Here is a 14,186-nt window from a genome sequence, read left to right on the forward strand (position 1 = left end):
TCTTGCATCGTTCTGCTCAGCCCGGCTGCAGCTGCTGCCGAGCTCCTGCTGGGCTCTCACACGCGGGGTGGGGTTTCCCCCCTCTCCAAAGCCTGCAGACCCTCCCGGCAGCATCCGGCTGGAGGCAGGGACCCTGCCAGAAGCGGTCCTCCGGGATGCTGGGTTGGCTCGGGCACACTTAGCCTGGGTCCATGGTGCCTCGGCCCCCGGAGAAAGCTTTCTGCCAATTTGCCTGGGCTGCGGAGGGATCAGTGCCAGAAGAAGAGCTGGCAGCCTGTGCGGGGGTTGGCCTCCCGCGCATGAAGCCTGGAGGGGGTGTGGGGGTGCCCAGCTGCCTCCCCCGTGCAGGGAGGCATGTGGGGGCAGCGAGCCGGTGTTACAGGGCAGTCCCCAGTCCCCAGGGATGCTGGCGTTGTTCTTGCCCTGAGGTGCACCAGTCTTATTTTACATCCAGGCACTCTTTAAGCAAATGCACAAGTAAATCACTTCCCCTTCTTGCCTGTCGGGATGACATGATTTCAAACCTTGGAAGGGGATTTAGGGCTTTTGTCTCTGGCCCAGCAAACTGGGCAGGCGCACAATCAGCAAACCACTGGCAATTACAGCCATTGCAATTTTCTGCATCAGTGCCATAAACAAGCAGGCAGGGGAGCCCAGAGCAGAGCACCCTGAAGAGCAAGGGAAGACAAACAGGACTTTGTCCCAGGGTTTAGAGAAGGCTGCAGGCATCCTCTGGGCTAAATGCTTTTTTTCACAGCGCATGGTGTTCTCATAACACCTTAGCTCAGCGGAGCTTAGCAGGCTGTCACAAGCCCAAAGGAGAGCCCTCCTGACCTCATGGGGAAACAACTCCAACAAGCAATAAACTAGCTCCTGTTTATTTTGGGAGGAGGGTCTCAGCAGGCTTTAATGCAGGAGGGACATCTCTGAGCTGTGAAATGTGGCTGACACCAAAGCCATTGCTGGAGCAGCCCACAGCCGCCAGCAAGTGCATGGGGCCAGCTGGGATCTGAGGCTCCCCATGAAGGATGGGGGCCATGGACAGCCAGTTGTCAGACCTTTTCCTGTCCTGTTTCCCATGGGTGATGGTTAACCAGCCCCGTCTGCAGCATGCTCCTCCAGACAGGCAAACACCAGGTGATAAGGGAGCCCTCACCCTGTGCAAGGTCTGTCACAGGCGGCGAGGGTGGGAGCAGGGAGCAGCAGCCGTGCCATGAGCTGCTCCGGTGTGGGAGGAGCTCCCTGAGAGGTGTCTTGCCACCCTCGTGCTCTCTGTGATGCTGTCTGAGCAAGCACAATGCAGCTCAAGGCCATGCCCCTCTCCCATTTGCCGGTTTGCCTGCTCCCATCCCACTGCCCTCGTCCGTTTGTCCAGCAGTGGGTGCCCATGGTGGTCCAGCTCCTCATCCCTTTGGGAAGACGTGACCCCGCTCACCCAGTGCCCAGCACCACATCTGCTCTCAAACCTCCAGGAAGAGCTGACCCAAACAGGCAGCGCCATAGGCAGGGGGCTGCCCACAGTCTCTGCCTGCAGCCTGCCCGCACGCAGCTGAGCCCAGCAGGGAAGGCAAGCAGCGCCAGCACCGTCTGCGAGCACAAACAGCTGCTTGGAGCCCACTCAGAAACACCAGCCCGGGCTGTCCAGCTGCCAGCCCCTCTGTTTCGGAGCACAATGAATGCCGAAGGATGGCTGAAAGCAAGCCACGCCGTGGGAAGGGAAGTGCGGAGCTCCGTGCTGCGGGACAAGCCAGCGCCGACGCCACGGCGAGGAGCGAGGCTTGGCTGCAGGGAGAAAGGAGCATCCGTCAGGCCCTCTGGGGTCCTGGCTGTGAGACCCTTGTGCAGCTGCTGACCAGCCAGAGCCCTCCCAGATGCAGAGCTGGGGATGAGGGCTCTAATTTACTTGTCCATCCACCACATGTGGGACTGGTTTGGTTGGGAATGCTGCCTAGTGGAAGGCTTTGTCCCAGCACGTCATCATCCCAAAGCTTCCCCATCCCCTTCCCAGGCTCATCGTCTCCTCCAGCACCCATCGTGAGGTGGCCCTGAAGGATGTCCTGGTCTCTCCTCCATAACCAGGAAGAACTCTGGTATTTCTCTGCATTTACATGTTGCAGTTGAACCCGAGTGCAGCAGACCATTTGCTCTCCCCTGCCAAAAATTGGATTCATTTCACTGCTGGGACAAAGGCAGGTTGTCTTCCAGGTCCAGAGCTGAGCCTGCTGCTGATGGTGGCAGGGATGGGGCTCAGCCTGATGCTGGAGCTGCAAACAAAGCCAAATGTTTCCCAAGCCGGGCAGGATCAGCCTGTGTTGGTCCTGCTTTATACTAGTTGTTAGCCTCAGTGAAGACACCGCTGGGCTGTGGTGGGCTCAGGCCCAGAACTGTCCCCCCTGTTTGGCAGATGCCCTATGTGTGTCAGGGCTGCCAGAGATGGGGCTTATCTGTGCCTGGGCTGCAGCAGGGCTGTGGGAGCGAGAGCCAGGCAAGATACGTAACTGCAAGGTTCAGCATGTGTCTCTATATCCTGCTCCCTCTCTTGGTACAAACTCTGTCCAGATTTCCAACGTCAGAGGGAGAGACACCAGCCAGATTGTTTTATGGTTTCAAGAACTCATAATGTTTTCCAGAGAGCAGAGCTGCAGCCCATCTTCTGCAGCAGGAAGAGCTGTGGCAGCCTCTAGTCATTGCTGACAGCCCTCTGACCTCCTTGGCAGCCAAAAAAAGCCGACAAAACACAAGGCACCCTTGGAAAGGCTCTTGCGAGGCACCCTGGTGTGCCCACATCCAGACTGGTGTGTGCCATCTGAGTTCCTGAGAACCCAAAGCAGAGAGCAGCCTCCTCACGGTGCTGCCTGGTAGACGTATCCCTTGCAGGGCAGGCACGCTCCTGGCAGTGTGATGGGAGCCAAGAGCCTGGGGATGGCATGGGACTCCGCTTGGGGGGCAGGACCCACCCCAGGGGCATTTTAGGGATGACTTTTGGTGGGGTGTTAAGCAGCAGCAGGCTGTATCTGAGACAGGCTGTGTCTCCTCCGGGCGCTGGGAGGGCACAAAGGGAGACATGGCTTTGCAGGGAGTCACAGGGTGACCCTGCCCTGGCTCCCAGCCCCCGGGTCACCACATGTTCTAGTCCCACGATGAGGCAGAGTCCCAGCCTCTGCTCTAGCAGAATTGCCTGAGCCACGCTGGTGTGCTGGCAGGCCCGTTACAGCAAGTCTGCTTTTAATTAAGGAGGATGCTGCTTTTGTACAGCTGAACCCCTCAGGAGTTCAGGTACGAAGCCTTAGCTCCTACGGCCGGGCTCCTGCTGCTTGCCCCTGTGCAGCAGGCGAAGGGAGCTGGGTCCAGGGGTGTTGGAAGCATATGCCAAGGTGGCATGTCCCCCCCGCACAGGACACCAGCTATGTCCCCAGGGCAACAGGGCACGGTGCAGGCTGTGCCATGCCCTGCCCCGGGTGTTTGCTCTCCTCAGGCCTGAAAGCAAAGCCCAGGGCCCTTATCATGCCGGGCAGATAAGAGTTAATGCCCCAGCAGTTGTGCTGAGCTGGCTTTATTGGCAATAAACCCCAGCTGGAAACAGCTTCCTAATCATTACAGATTGCAGGTAGCCCTACCTCCATGGCTGTCCTTCAGCAACAGCACCTCTGTCCTGTGCTGCTGCCCCTGCGCCCTCCTCGTCAAACACACTGGGGAAAGACCTCCTACAGCCCCACACCCCTCCGATGCCACGCAGTCCCCGTGCCACACTCGCTGCGGTGCTGGCACGAAGGACACATGCCTGCAGCCTGCTCCCGGTACTCGCCGTGGGTGCCAGCCCAGGGCCGAGCCACGGCTGCGTGCAAGAAGAGCAGACCACAGCCCGTGTGGGTCAAATCACTGTCCTCGGGCACTCGCAAGGCACTGTGACAGGGAGCTGGTAGCCCTGGGGCACGGCTCTGGCATGGCTGTGCCAGGGGCACAGATCTGCTGGGGCAGGGGGTGTCAGAAATGCCTCCTGCTGCAGAGTCTGTGAAGGGGAGAAGTTTGTCCCAGCTCAGCCGGGAACACGGTCCCCAGCGCCAGCTGATGGTGTGGCCGGGAATGTTTAATGAACGGGAGTGGAGTCATTTGTCTGGGCTGACCCCCCCAGGAAGTCTGCGCTCCGCAAAACAAACCAGGCTTTTGTTTGACTTGTTTTAAGTAAAACACATGTCACCCCTGTAAATCACAGGTCCCCTGCCCTGCCCTGCCCTGGGGGCAGTGGCAGAGCAGAGGCGGGCACTGGCCTCGAGGTGCTGGTGCAAGCCCCAGTCACGGGGTGCCTGGGTCTGGGCAGGATCTGGCCCCGCCATCGGGCTGTGTGCCCTGACCGGGGTGTGGGGCTGGAACATCCCAGTCCCTGCAACAACCGGCCAGCCCCAACCTGCTCGCACACCCGCTGCGCGCAGCCCCCAGGGAGGTTTGCAGTGCTGGTCCTGGGGGGCTCTTGCCCTGGCACCCTGAGACCGCCTGCCCCTCTCCCCCCACATCCCAGCCGGGCTGCCAGGCTGCTTTTCCACCAACACCATGCTCCTTGCAGGCCGGATGCCTGGATCCCAGCCCAAGGTCAGCCGGCAGCCGCAGGCCCTTGGCACGAACGAGGACCATGGTTTGGGACAGCCGGCTGGGGGGCCGTGCCGCCGCGGGGCCGGGTCTCGTCCGAGGCGTGCGGGCGGCGGGCTGCCGGCGTTCGGCCTCACCGCCTGCCAGCGGGGGCCGGAGCGGGCTCGTGTGCCGGCGTCGGCAGCGCGTTCCCTCCCGCGCTCCCCGCGCCGCCTGGCAGCCCGCCACCGCGCCGGGGGTTCGCTCCTTTCTCACGACCTCTCAGGTTCCTGAGCTCATCTGGGAGCTATTCATTTCCTGCCAGAAAACAGCCTTGCCTGCTAAAAAAACCACCTTGGCCGCAGAGCGGCCCAGGGCTTGGTACGAGGGCTCTCCCGGCTTAAATCATAAAGCTCCGGCTGTCTGGCTGGAATCAAAGGCAGGGCAGGCGTGGGGGGGGCACGGGGGCCCGTGCCATATGGTAGCACTTAAGAGCCAAGGAGGAAGCAAGGAGGGGTTTTTGCGTTGCTCGTGAGGAGTGTGGGAAAAGTTAATTGACTTTAATGACAGGTTTCCCGGGACAGCAGGAACGGCCGATGGAAGGGAGCTGCAGGGATGGAGGGGCAGCCAGGGACGTAAGCCCCGTGGTGGGTGGGGAGCATGGCAGGGTGCTGGGGGTGGCAGGCAAAGCATCCATCCCGCAGACCCCCATGCAGGTGTGCTGCAGGCAGGGATGGAGCACTGCTCCCTCCAGCTCAGCACTCTCTGGGCTGCAAATGCACGCACCAGCTTGTGGCAAACCACTTACAAGCCCAAGAGCCATAAAGTGAGAGGGACAGACAGACCCAGCTCGAGCCCTCCCTGGGGTCTTCTCTGCTGGTGGGCAGGGCTCAGCAGGGTGCCCAGGGAAGCCAACAGGAGCTGCATGCTGTCCGACAGCACTGAGTCCAGTCCCTTTTCCCACCTGCCCTCCACAGCCCTGTGCAGGGTCACAGCCAAATGAGGGGCCACCATCCAGCAGCTCAGCCCTGTCCCTTCCCTGGCACCCCCCATCCCTCTCTTAACCTTGCCTGCTCATCCCACAGCACCAGATTGAAGGCCCTTGCTGCACCTGAAGGGTAACTCCTGCATATAATGATCCAGGGACCCACAGCCTGCATTTGTCATCCCAATTTGTCATGGGCTCAGTGAATTGGCATCAAGAGCACAGCTCCTGGGAATTGCTCTGATCCCCTCAAAGCTCACAAACTCAAGCAGATCTCTCATGTCAACAGGCTGTGGGACAGAGTAAACACAGAAAGCTTTGGAGAAACCAGTCCAAGCATGGCTTTATACTAGGCTACTTAAACTCCATTAGCAAATAGGTTCATCTTGTCTTTCATTCCTGGATCTGCTATGTGTTCTCCATTAGCCTACAGCAAAGTCTTTTTTTTCCTAATGTGCTTTCCAAACCAACCGCTTCAGTAGAGAAGGAAGACTCTGCTAAGCTGGAACAGCCTCAGCTCTTACAGGTGATGCGTTACTGGTCTGCATCAGCTCCGCACAGGCAGGAGTTGATCTGATGCAATTCCCAGACAGTTCCTGTGACCACTTCTCTGAACACAAGGTGAGCTCAGGTACCTCCAGCACAGAAAGGTGCTGGTGGAAGGGAGGTAGGCTCAGCCCATATGGCTAAACGCCTCCCTAGGGACAGCAAATTCCCAAGCCTGGCACACAAAACCTGGCTGCAGGATGGCACCACAAGGGTGGCAATGCAGGCAGGCTAGCAAAGCGTTGGGAGACAAAGGGGAGGCTCTTCTGTATCACCCAGGCAGATGAGCCCCTGCAGCCCCTCTTACAGGAAAGCAGCAACTGGCCCCAACCTCCTCGCTACACCCTGTGGAGATAACCCAGACACACCCCTCTCTCCCCCTTCAAAATTCACCCCAAGAAGTATTTTCAGATTAGGAGGATGTGTTTGTATACAGGGAGAAGGGGAGAGGAAGTCGGGGAGGGATTCAAACCCCAGCAGGTTTAATCTGTCTGGTCTATCCCCAGCTTTCATTACCCCAGCACCTGGATACAGTCAAGCACCTGGCTGATCCAGACAAAATCCAACAAGCTTTTGCAGCAGGATTTGGAAGGAATCCCCAGTGGATCCTGGCACATTTTAAAGCTGTCCGCTCTGAGTTAGGACTTGTTAAGAAGGGCGATGCAAGCTGTAACCCGAAACTGCCGCTCACCTCTATCTAGGGCTTGCATCTCGCCTGGAAATGGGGCATCCCCAAGTCAAAGGGGTCAGTTGCTGCTCACGGTTAGAGAGAGAGAGAGAGAGAATGTCCACACAGCTCCACATCACTCCCCCAGACACATGTTTTCCATATAACAGCAAAGGAAATGCCCAACTCTATCAAAAGCACATGCAGAGCATTAATCATCAAGCAGAGCCTGGCTGGTGCTCAGGGCCGGGAACAGCTCTGTGCTTTTAAGTCCAGGTGGAGGTGGTGCCCAGTGCCTGCTGCAGCCTGTCAGCCAGGAGACAGGAGCACTCATGTCAGGCTTGTCCTGTGGAGAGCCGCTGTTTTTGTAACACGAGAAGCTGGCAGGCACCGCTCTCTAAATCAACTGACTGAAGTCATTCGCGATTTACACCACAGCCTGGGAGTGGGCCCCTCCAAGTCCAGGGCAGGAGGCTCAGCTGGGCAGCCTAGACTGGGAGCCGGGCTGTCAGGCTCTGTACCGAATCTGTCTTGCTTTACCTGGGCTACTCCACTCCCTCTGCCTGAGAAGCCAGGAGCAGAGCAGAGGTGCCTCCCTCAGCGCATTCACCAGCTCTGCAAACATAAGCTCTTTTTAACGAGTTTGATCAGTTGAGCTGCTCCCAAGAAGCAGCATATACATCTGCCCCGGGGCAGGGAGAGGGGCCAGGTGATTTCACAAGACAACAGAGGGGACAGAGGGTCTGAGTGACAGCTCCTGCCTGGAGAGCAGGACAAAGCAACCCTGGAGCAGCATGATCCACAGGCAGCCAGGAGCAAGCCAGGCGCCGGGCTCCCTCCTATGCACACATGCCAGCACTCCAACTTATCTCCAAAGGCCTTCCAAAATGGAAGGGACACTTTTATTTTAAGAGCATTCAAAAAAAAAAAAAACCCCGATCTTTGGTGTCACATAAGGAAGGGGAGGGAAGGGAGAAAAAAAGATCTCGTGTAAAACACGAAACACTGTCGAGGGAGTGCTATGGTACAAAGGCACAATCCAATATGAACATATAACCTATGTACAGCCGTGCCAGCAGCACGGGGTGCGGTGCTCAGTCCAGTCCGGTGCCCGCCACCCTCACCAGGGTCTCCAGACCGAGTCGGCCGTGCCGGGTGGCGGGCCAGGCGGCGAAGCGGCACTGGCGGCCGTGGGTGGGCCACCGTACAGGGGCAGCACAGCCCCGCCGGGAGCAAAGGCGGTGCTGGGGATGAGGAAGGCAAATTGCCCATCGGAGGCGGGCAGCAGCTGGAAGCCACCGTACACCTTGGCTGCGTCGGCGCCCGGCTTGCAGGGCATGCCTGGGAGCGGCCCTGCGCCACTGCCCGGTGGCACCAGGGGTGGCCCAAAGGCTGCGGCTGGCGGCAGCGGGGGCGGCGGGGGGGGCGCAGGGTAGTTCATGGCGTTGATCTGGGTCATGCAGCTGGCCAGGTGGCCCAGGAGCCGGGTGCGCACCTCAGTGTTGACGCCCTCACAGGTGGAAAGGAACCGTGTCACCTCGTTCATGCACTCGCTGAAGCCGGCGCGGTACTTGCCCAGCACCGTGGGGTCTGTGCTCAGCGCGGCTGTGGGGGGAGAGAGGCGAACAGCAGTCAGCAGGCTCTGCAGGGGACGGGGGTGTGCAGCTCACTGGCGTTGCATCCTGCAGCCCCTCCGAGCTGGGAATCCAGGCAGGGAGTGCAGCCCTTCTGGCAGCGTGTCTCACACTCCTGGGTGCCAAGGATCCGGACAGACAGCATGTCCCCTCCGGTACAAAGTCCCCCAGCACCGAGGACCCAGGTGGGACACAGACTAGCCCCAAGAGTCCTCCTGTGCCCCTAAATACTGGGGATCCAGATGAGTAGCACAGCTCTGCTAGTGGAGGGGACCCAAACTGGGCCTGCAGCCCTCCCAATGCCCCCCCGTGCCTGGGATGCAGACCGAGAGCACAGTGCCCCCCAAAGCCCCCCTGTACTGAGGATACAGGTACTGAGAGCACGGTACCCCCCCCGGCCCCCCCAGTACCCAGGATGAAGGTGGGGAACCCACCAGCGCCCTGTACCAGGGATATAGGTGCAGAGCACGGTGCCTCCCATCACCCCCAGTACGGGGGATGCAGGTGCAGAGCTGGGTGCTTCTCTTACCCTCACTACCCAGGGGGCAGGCAGGGAGTGCGATGCCCCCAGCCCCCCCGCCCCGGCGCCCCCCGGGACTCACCGGTCATCTGGGCTCGCTGGAGGCTCCGCAGGTGCTTGACGGTCATCTCCAGGATGTCGGCCTTCTCCAGCTTGGAGTGCCGCGAGCTCTGCGGGCACAGGCGGGGCTCAGACCGGCTCGGCAGCGGCACCGGCCCCCCCCGCGCTCCCCCCCCACCTTCCCCCCCCCGCTTACATCCTTCTTCAGCGCGTCCAAGATGAGCGTCTTCAGCTGCCCCAGGCTCTCGTTGATGCGCGCCCGTCGCCGCTTCTCCATGATGGGCTTGGAGGACTGCAAGAGAGGCGGCGGTCAGCGCCCGGCCGCTGCTCCGTACGGCCCTGCCCGGCCCGGCGCCACCCGGCCCGGCCGCCCTTACCTTCCGGTGCTCCGCCGCCGTCTTCGGCTTGTCGGGCGTCGCGTTGACGCTGGCGGGGGTAGCGGCCACCGGCGAGGCGCTGCTCTTCTCCATCAGGTCGGCCGGCATCCTGCGCCCGCGCCGGCAGCGCCCGCCGCCGCGGAAGAGGCGCCGCAGCGGCCGGGGCAGGGGGGGGAGGGGGGCCGGGGGAGGGGGCGGCGGGGGCGCGCGCTCCGGGCCGGCGGGCGGCGGCGGCGGGGCCGGCGGGGCGCGGGTGCCGCGCGCCCTTGGCCGCCCCTACTTATAGCGCGCGCCGCACGCGCGCGGCTCGTGTGAAACGTCCCCCGCCGCCGTTCCCACACTCGCGCCCAGCCAATGGGCGCCGCCCGCACGCGGCCCCGCTCGTGGACGGCGCCCGCCCATTGGCTGGGCGCCGCGCGGCGGCCGGCGGCCAATGGCGCGGGGCGGGCGGGCGGGCGGGCGGCCGCGGTTAACCCCTTGGGCGCCGCCGGCGGGGCGGGGGCGGCGGGGCGGAGGGAGGAACTCGGCGGGGAGGGGTGCGGGGGACCGGCCCTCGGGGAGCGCCGCGCTAATTACCGGGTTAATTGGCGCCCGTGGCAGGCGCGGCCCCGCCCGCTGCCCTCGGGAAATGCCGCAGCCGGCCCCGGGGCGGGCTGCGCTGTGGGCGGCCGAGGTCCTCGGAGGGGGGGGCGGCGGCGGTGGCGGGGGGGCGGCCGGGACGCGGCGGGTCGGGCCCAGCTGTGGTGGCCGGAGTCCAGCTCCCGCGTGCGGGAGGGGCCGCGGCCGCTGGTCCCCGCTGCGTTCTCCCACGGTGCCCTCAGCATCGCCACGGCGGCCTGGGCCTCGCCACCGCGGCCTGGGCCTCGCCCCCGTCCTCGAGGCCGGGCAGCGTCCGGCCCCGCCGGTGTCCCGAGGAGCGTGCGGCGAGGGCAGGGTGCGCGGTGGCACACGCAGGGCTGAGGGAAGCCCTTGTTGTGGGTTCCGCTCCCCGGCGCTCGCACGCGTCGGTGGCCGCAGATGCGGTGGTGCCTGCGCTCGCGTCGTGGGGCCGGTGCGAAACCACAGGGTGGTGCCTGTCCCTCGGCCGCGGCCCAGCCGCGCTTCTCCTGCTACCTCCAGCTGGTTCGGACAGTTTGTGGGTTACTTGAAAAAAAAAAAAAAAAAAAAAGTATTTTGCCTGGGGACTTGAATCTTTTTTTTTTTTTCCCCCCCTCTGCTTGACTGACTTTCTCACACTCCTATTCCCATAGTCTGCCAGCTAAGCCTGAGTCATCCTGCCAAGAACTAGACCTGGCCTATTCAAAAATGTGCTCACTCGCTCTTTCTTTCTGTCTCTTTTCTTTCTTTTTTTTTTTTTTTTGAGTATACACAGTAATGTTTTTCCACCTCCTCCAGTACCTGATCTGCACCTGTACAGGGCCAATCCCACACATATCACCTGATCTCGCCTTTTCAGAGACCGTGAGAAAAATAAAGTTCAAGAAAGAAGAGACATGTTTGCAGATCTCACCGGTGCAAAGCCCTCGTCTCTGCAGAGGCTTGCCTGCTGAGCCTTCAGAGTTTAAAAAAAGGAAAATAAATAAAAGGGAGAGTGTCATGTTTAAAACTGCAGAAAAGTACAAATCCAGGCTTTCTTTCAGCTCCTTGCTGGAGCCACAAGCCTTTTGATTTAAAAACAAAGAGCAGCCTTCAGCTTGTAAGATTTAACTTCAGATGAGCAATATTTGACGTAAGCTTCAATTAGCTAGACATTCGGACAAACTCGAGCGAGGAAAAGATCGAGACTGCACTGGGAAGTCACTACCAAAAAGCCTTTTTGCAGTCACCTTTATGGGGAAATCGGAGACAACTGATTAGCATGAAAACGGCAGTACGTTTCTGGAGACCTAAAAAGTTCTCCAGTGGACCAATGTTTTTTCTAGTGCTGGTATTTGCATATATTTGGGGGAGAAAAAAAAGAAACATCACAATTACTGAGCTGGTGTTCTCCCTCCTGCGGGGATTTGCAAAGGGCTCAGTAAATGCAGAGCTGGGCAGCCCTGTCCCTCCCAGCCGGGAGTGAGAACAGGCTGCAATTATGTCCATGTTTATGGTAGCCGAGGAGCTCCCAACCGCCTCAAATTGCCAGCAGCAGGTCGGTGTCTCTGGGGGATGAGAGCGGGGCCAGCAGCAAGAACAGGCTGTCATTAGGGGTTGCCAGCGCTCGCCCATGCCAGGGACCAGGGAAGTGCCCGGCAGCAGCTCCCCTTGCCTGAGCTCCCACCCTGCCGCAGCCCAGCCCCTGCCCGCTGCAGAGCCCACGGGGAGGGTTTCGCTTTTGGGGTGTGCGAGGAGCCAGGCTGTGTGGCACTGGGCCTCCAAAAGCACCCGCTTCAGTGGAGGCTTCCTGGGTCTGCGAGCCGAGCGCCGCACGGGGCAGCGGGGAGGCAGTGACACTGGTGTCCCCGCTCCTCATCTGCTCCTCCACCAGCCTGCTGCTGCCCTACACGTGCGAGGGTTGTGATCCCCAAGCGGAAGCGCATCTACGTGTGAATTCCCCGGGGATCACGAGAGGAAGGGGAGGATTTGCATGGAAGGATGTCTCTGGAAATAGAGTGGCTGAGGCCAAGTTTAGGCTGGAAGGAGGTGGTGAAGGGGTTTGTAAGCGTTGAGGGGACCTGGAACAGATCCTCTGGGCTTCTCCAGCCCTGCCTTTGATTGTGAAAGAGGTGCCAAGGGGGTGATAAAGCCCCGAGATAAGGGGTGCCCCAGGGACTGGTGTGTCCCTTGTCCCACAGCCCTCTGGCAATGGTTTTTTATTTGCTCAAGCAGTCATCTTGGGTTACAAATTGGGAATTGTCCAAAACAGATTTGGGAAGAACCTTTAGAGAGCACATTAGGGCATTACTGACTGGCAGAACATCTTGGAGGAAAAATGTTTTGGCAAGAAAATTTAGACTAGTCCTGGGCACAGGCCCAGGGGTGGGAATGTGGAATAAAATGGGATGCTGCCACTGGTGTGGCACGCAGGAGGTGAGGAGGTGGCAGGGCTGGCTGTGCCTGCTCTCTGGTCCTTTAGGAAGCAGCCAAGATGAGCAATGTGTTTCTAGAGATCCAAGAGCCTTAATACCCAAAGCTTTCAGGATCCTAGGAAATACAGAAAATAGAAACCAAGTTGCTTGTAAGATCTAGGGTACAAGCTGGAGCCCTGGAATGGTACACCAAGCCTTTCCTCTTTGGGTCACGGACTGAAAACCTAGCCTGGCTGCAGCTCAAAGTCGTCACCACCCCGGAGGCTGGAAAACAAATGCTGCCTGTCAGGGACGTGTCCCTGGCTCAGATGTCTCCTCTGGGCAGCCTCGCACACATGCCTCCACTCGTGGTTCCCGTCACAGAAGCTGTTGTGCAATCCATACCCAACCGGCTCCCCTGGGAGTTGTGATCTCAAAAGCTTTGGGCGCAGATTTCAGGATTTATTTCCCCTCTATAAACATTTGCCAGATCTTTGGGACAAGGTCACTTTCAAACTGACTTCCTGACAAAGCTCTTGAGATGCAACAAAGCTTTCATGGACATTGCTCCCATACATACCAGGTCCTCATGGTAAAGGGGGCAGCTTTCGTGCAGCAGTGCCACTGCCCAGCCCTCCCGATGGCAGGAGCAGCTCGCTGGGTAGGATGGCAGCCCTGTTTTATGGCAGATCCTGCCCTCTCCTTTCCACTGGGGACCCATTTCCCAAGGGCCTGCTGAGACGCAGGATCCCAGTGCTGGCAGATGAGCCTTGGGGGCTCGTGTGGCGGCTGCTCCCCTGTCGTGCACATGCCTTACAGGAGCCAGGCTCTTTCAGCTGTTCCCTGACTGTTGCTGCAGAGGAGAGGCTGAAGTGTTTATTCGTTGTACTCCTCGCTGTGTGAGTCAGGCTGGGTGTGGGGGAGCTCCGGCCGTTCTGCGGTAACACCCCTGGCATTGGGGGGGCATCTGTGGGCTCCAGAAATTGGTTATCCTTCCTTCTATTGACCACACAACGAGGCAGGCATCCCTGGGAATGGCGCAGGAAGCTGTGGGATGAAGCGGCCAAGGCTTTGCTGGAGTAGCAAAGTACCACTCCGGGAAACTGGCATCACTAAAGGAATTGAAGAGCCATTTTCATCTCCCTATCCCATCCCATTCCATCCCATCCCAGGCTGGAGCACAGCTCTGCACCAAGGAGGGCTCTGGGACAAGAGCCAGGGTACCTGGATCTCTTGCTAAGCTGATTCCTCTTGGCAGGCTCCTATCCTGCTGAACCAAGGAAATGCTGCCGGGGAGCTGGCAGCTGTGAAATGCCACCCATGTGGATGGGAATTCCCTTCCTGCCCTGATACCCACAGCGTTACTTCAGAGATTTCAGGTTGGGCTGGAGCAACTGCATGTGCTAATGGGCACGAGATGGTGCAGCCCCAGCTTTCCCCTTTGTGCCCTTGCAGAGCCCCCGGCTCCAGCCTGGTCCTCTGCTGGCAGCAAGGGCTGGGTGCTGGCAGGTGTTGCAGCTGGGAACAAGCACTGGGAACATCCCCAAGTTGTTTGCAGGGCTTGGACCTGTATCTGCCACTGCCATTGCCAGCCAGGGGCTGGGAGCTGCCTTATACCCTTCTCTTAGATACGCTGTTTCCATGAGACATGACTGGAGTTCACTGGATCACAAATTTGCAGTCTGCTGGCTGTGGCAGGGCAGTCCCACTCCAGCACAACAGCCAGTATCTTTGGCAAGGTACAGCAGCTCCAGGCAGAGGGACGTACAGCTGAGCCTGCATCCCTCTGAGAACCAGAAATAAATGCACAGTCACTGCTGTGCTCTGGAGAGGAGAAGGAGCGT

At 59.8% G+C, this 14,186-nt stretch overlaps 1 protein-coding gene across 1 annotated transcript; it reads right to left on the reverse strand.

Moving 5' to 3' along the window:
* Nucleotides 1-7,626: 7,626 nt before the first annotated feature.
* Nucleotides 7,627-9,584, reverse strand: HES1 (hes family bHLH transcription factor 1). Its single transcript, XM_074833932.1, has 4 exons — nucleotides 9,353-9,584; nucleotides 9,172-9,267; nucleotides 8,998-9,085; nucleotides 7,627-8,366 (listed from the first exon to the last, which is right to left on the reverse strand). Exons 1-4 carry the CDS (start codon nucleotides 9,458-9,460, stop codon nucleotides 7,882-7,884), a joined length of 777 nt encoding a protein of 258 aa, XP_074690033.1. The 5' UTR covers nucleotides 9,461-9,584; the 3' UTR covers nucleotides 7,627-7,881.
* Between the last annotated feature and the right edge of the window lie 4,602 nt (nucleotides 9,585-14,186).

Source organism: Strix aluco, chromosome 9, assembly GCF_031877795.1.
Source record: "Strix aluco isolate bStrAlu1 chromosome 9, bStrAlu1.hap1, whole genome shotgun sequence".
Lineage (NCBI taxonomy): Eukaryota > Metazoa > Chordata > Aves > Strigiformes > Strigidae > Strix > Strix aluco.

What these genes read in the sequence shown, in the direction of transcription:
- HES1 (XM_074833932.1), bottom strand. Translation starts at nt 9,460, where the DNA reads ATGCCGGCCGACCTGATGGAGAAGAGCAGCGCCTCGCCGGTGGCCGCT. An exon ending in CGGCGGCGGAGCACCGGAAG is followed by an intron (nt 9,268 to 9,352) that starts GTAAGGGCGGCC and finishes CCTCTCTTGCAG; the next exon opens with TCCTCCAAGCCCATCATGGA. An exon ending in CCAGCGAGCCCAGATGACCG is followed by an intron (nt 8,367 to 8,997) that starts GTGAGTCCCGGG and finishes CTCCCCCCACAG; the next exon opens with CCGCGCTGAGCACAGACCCC.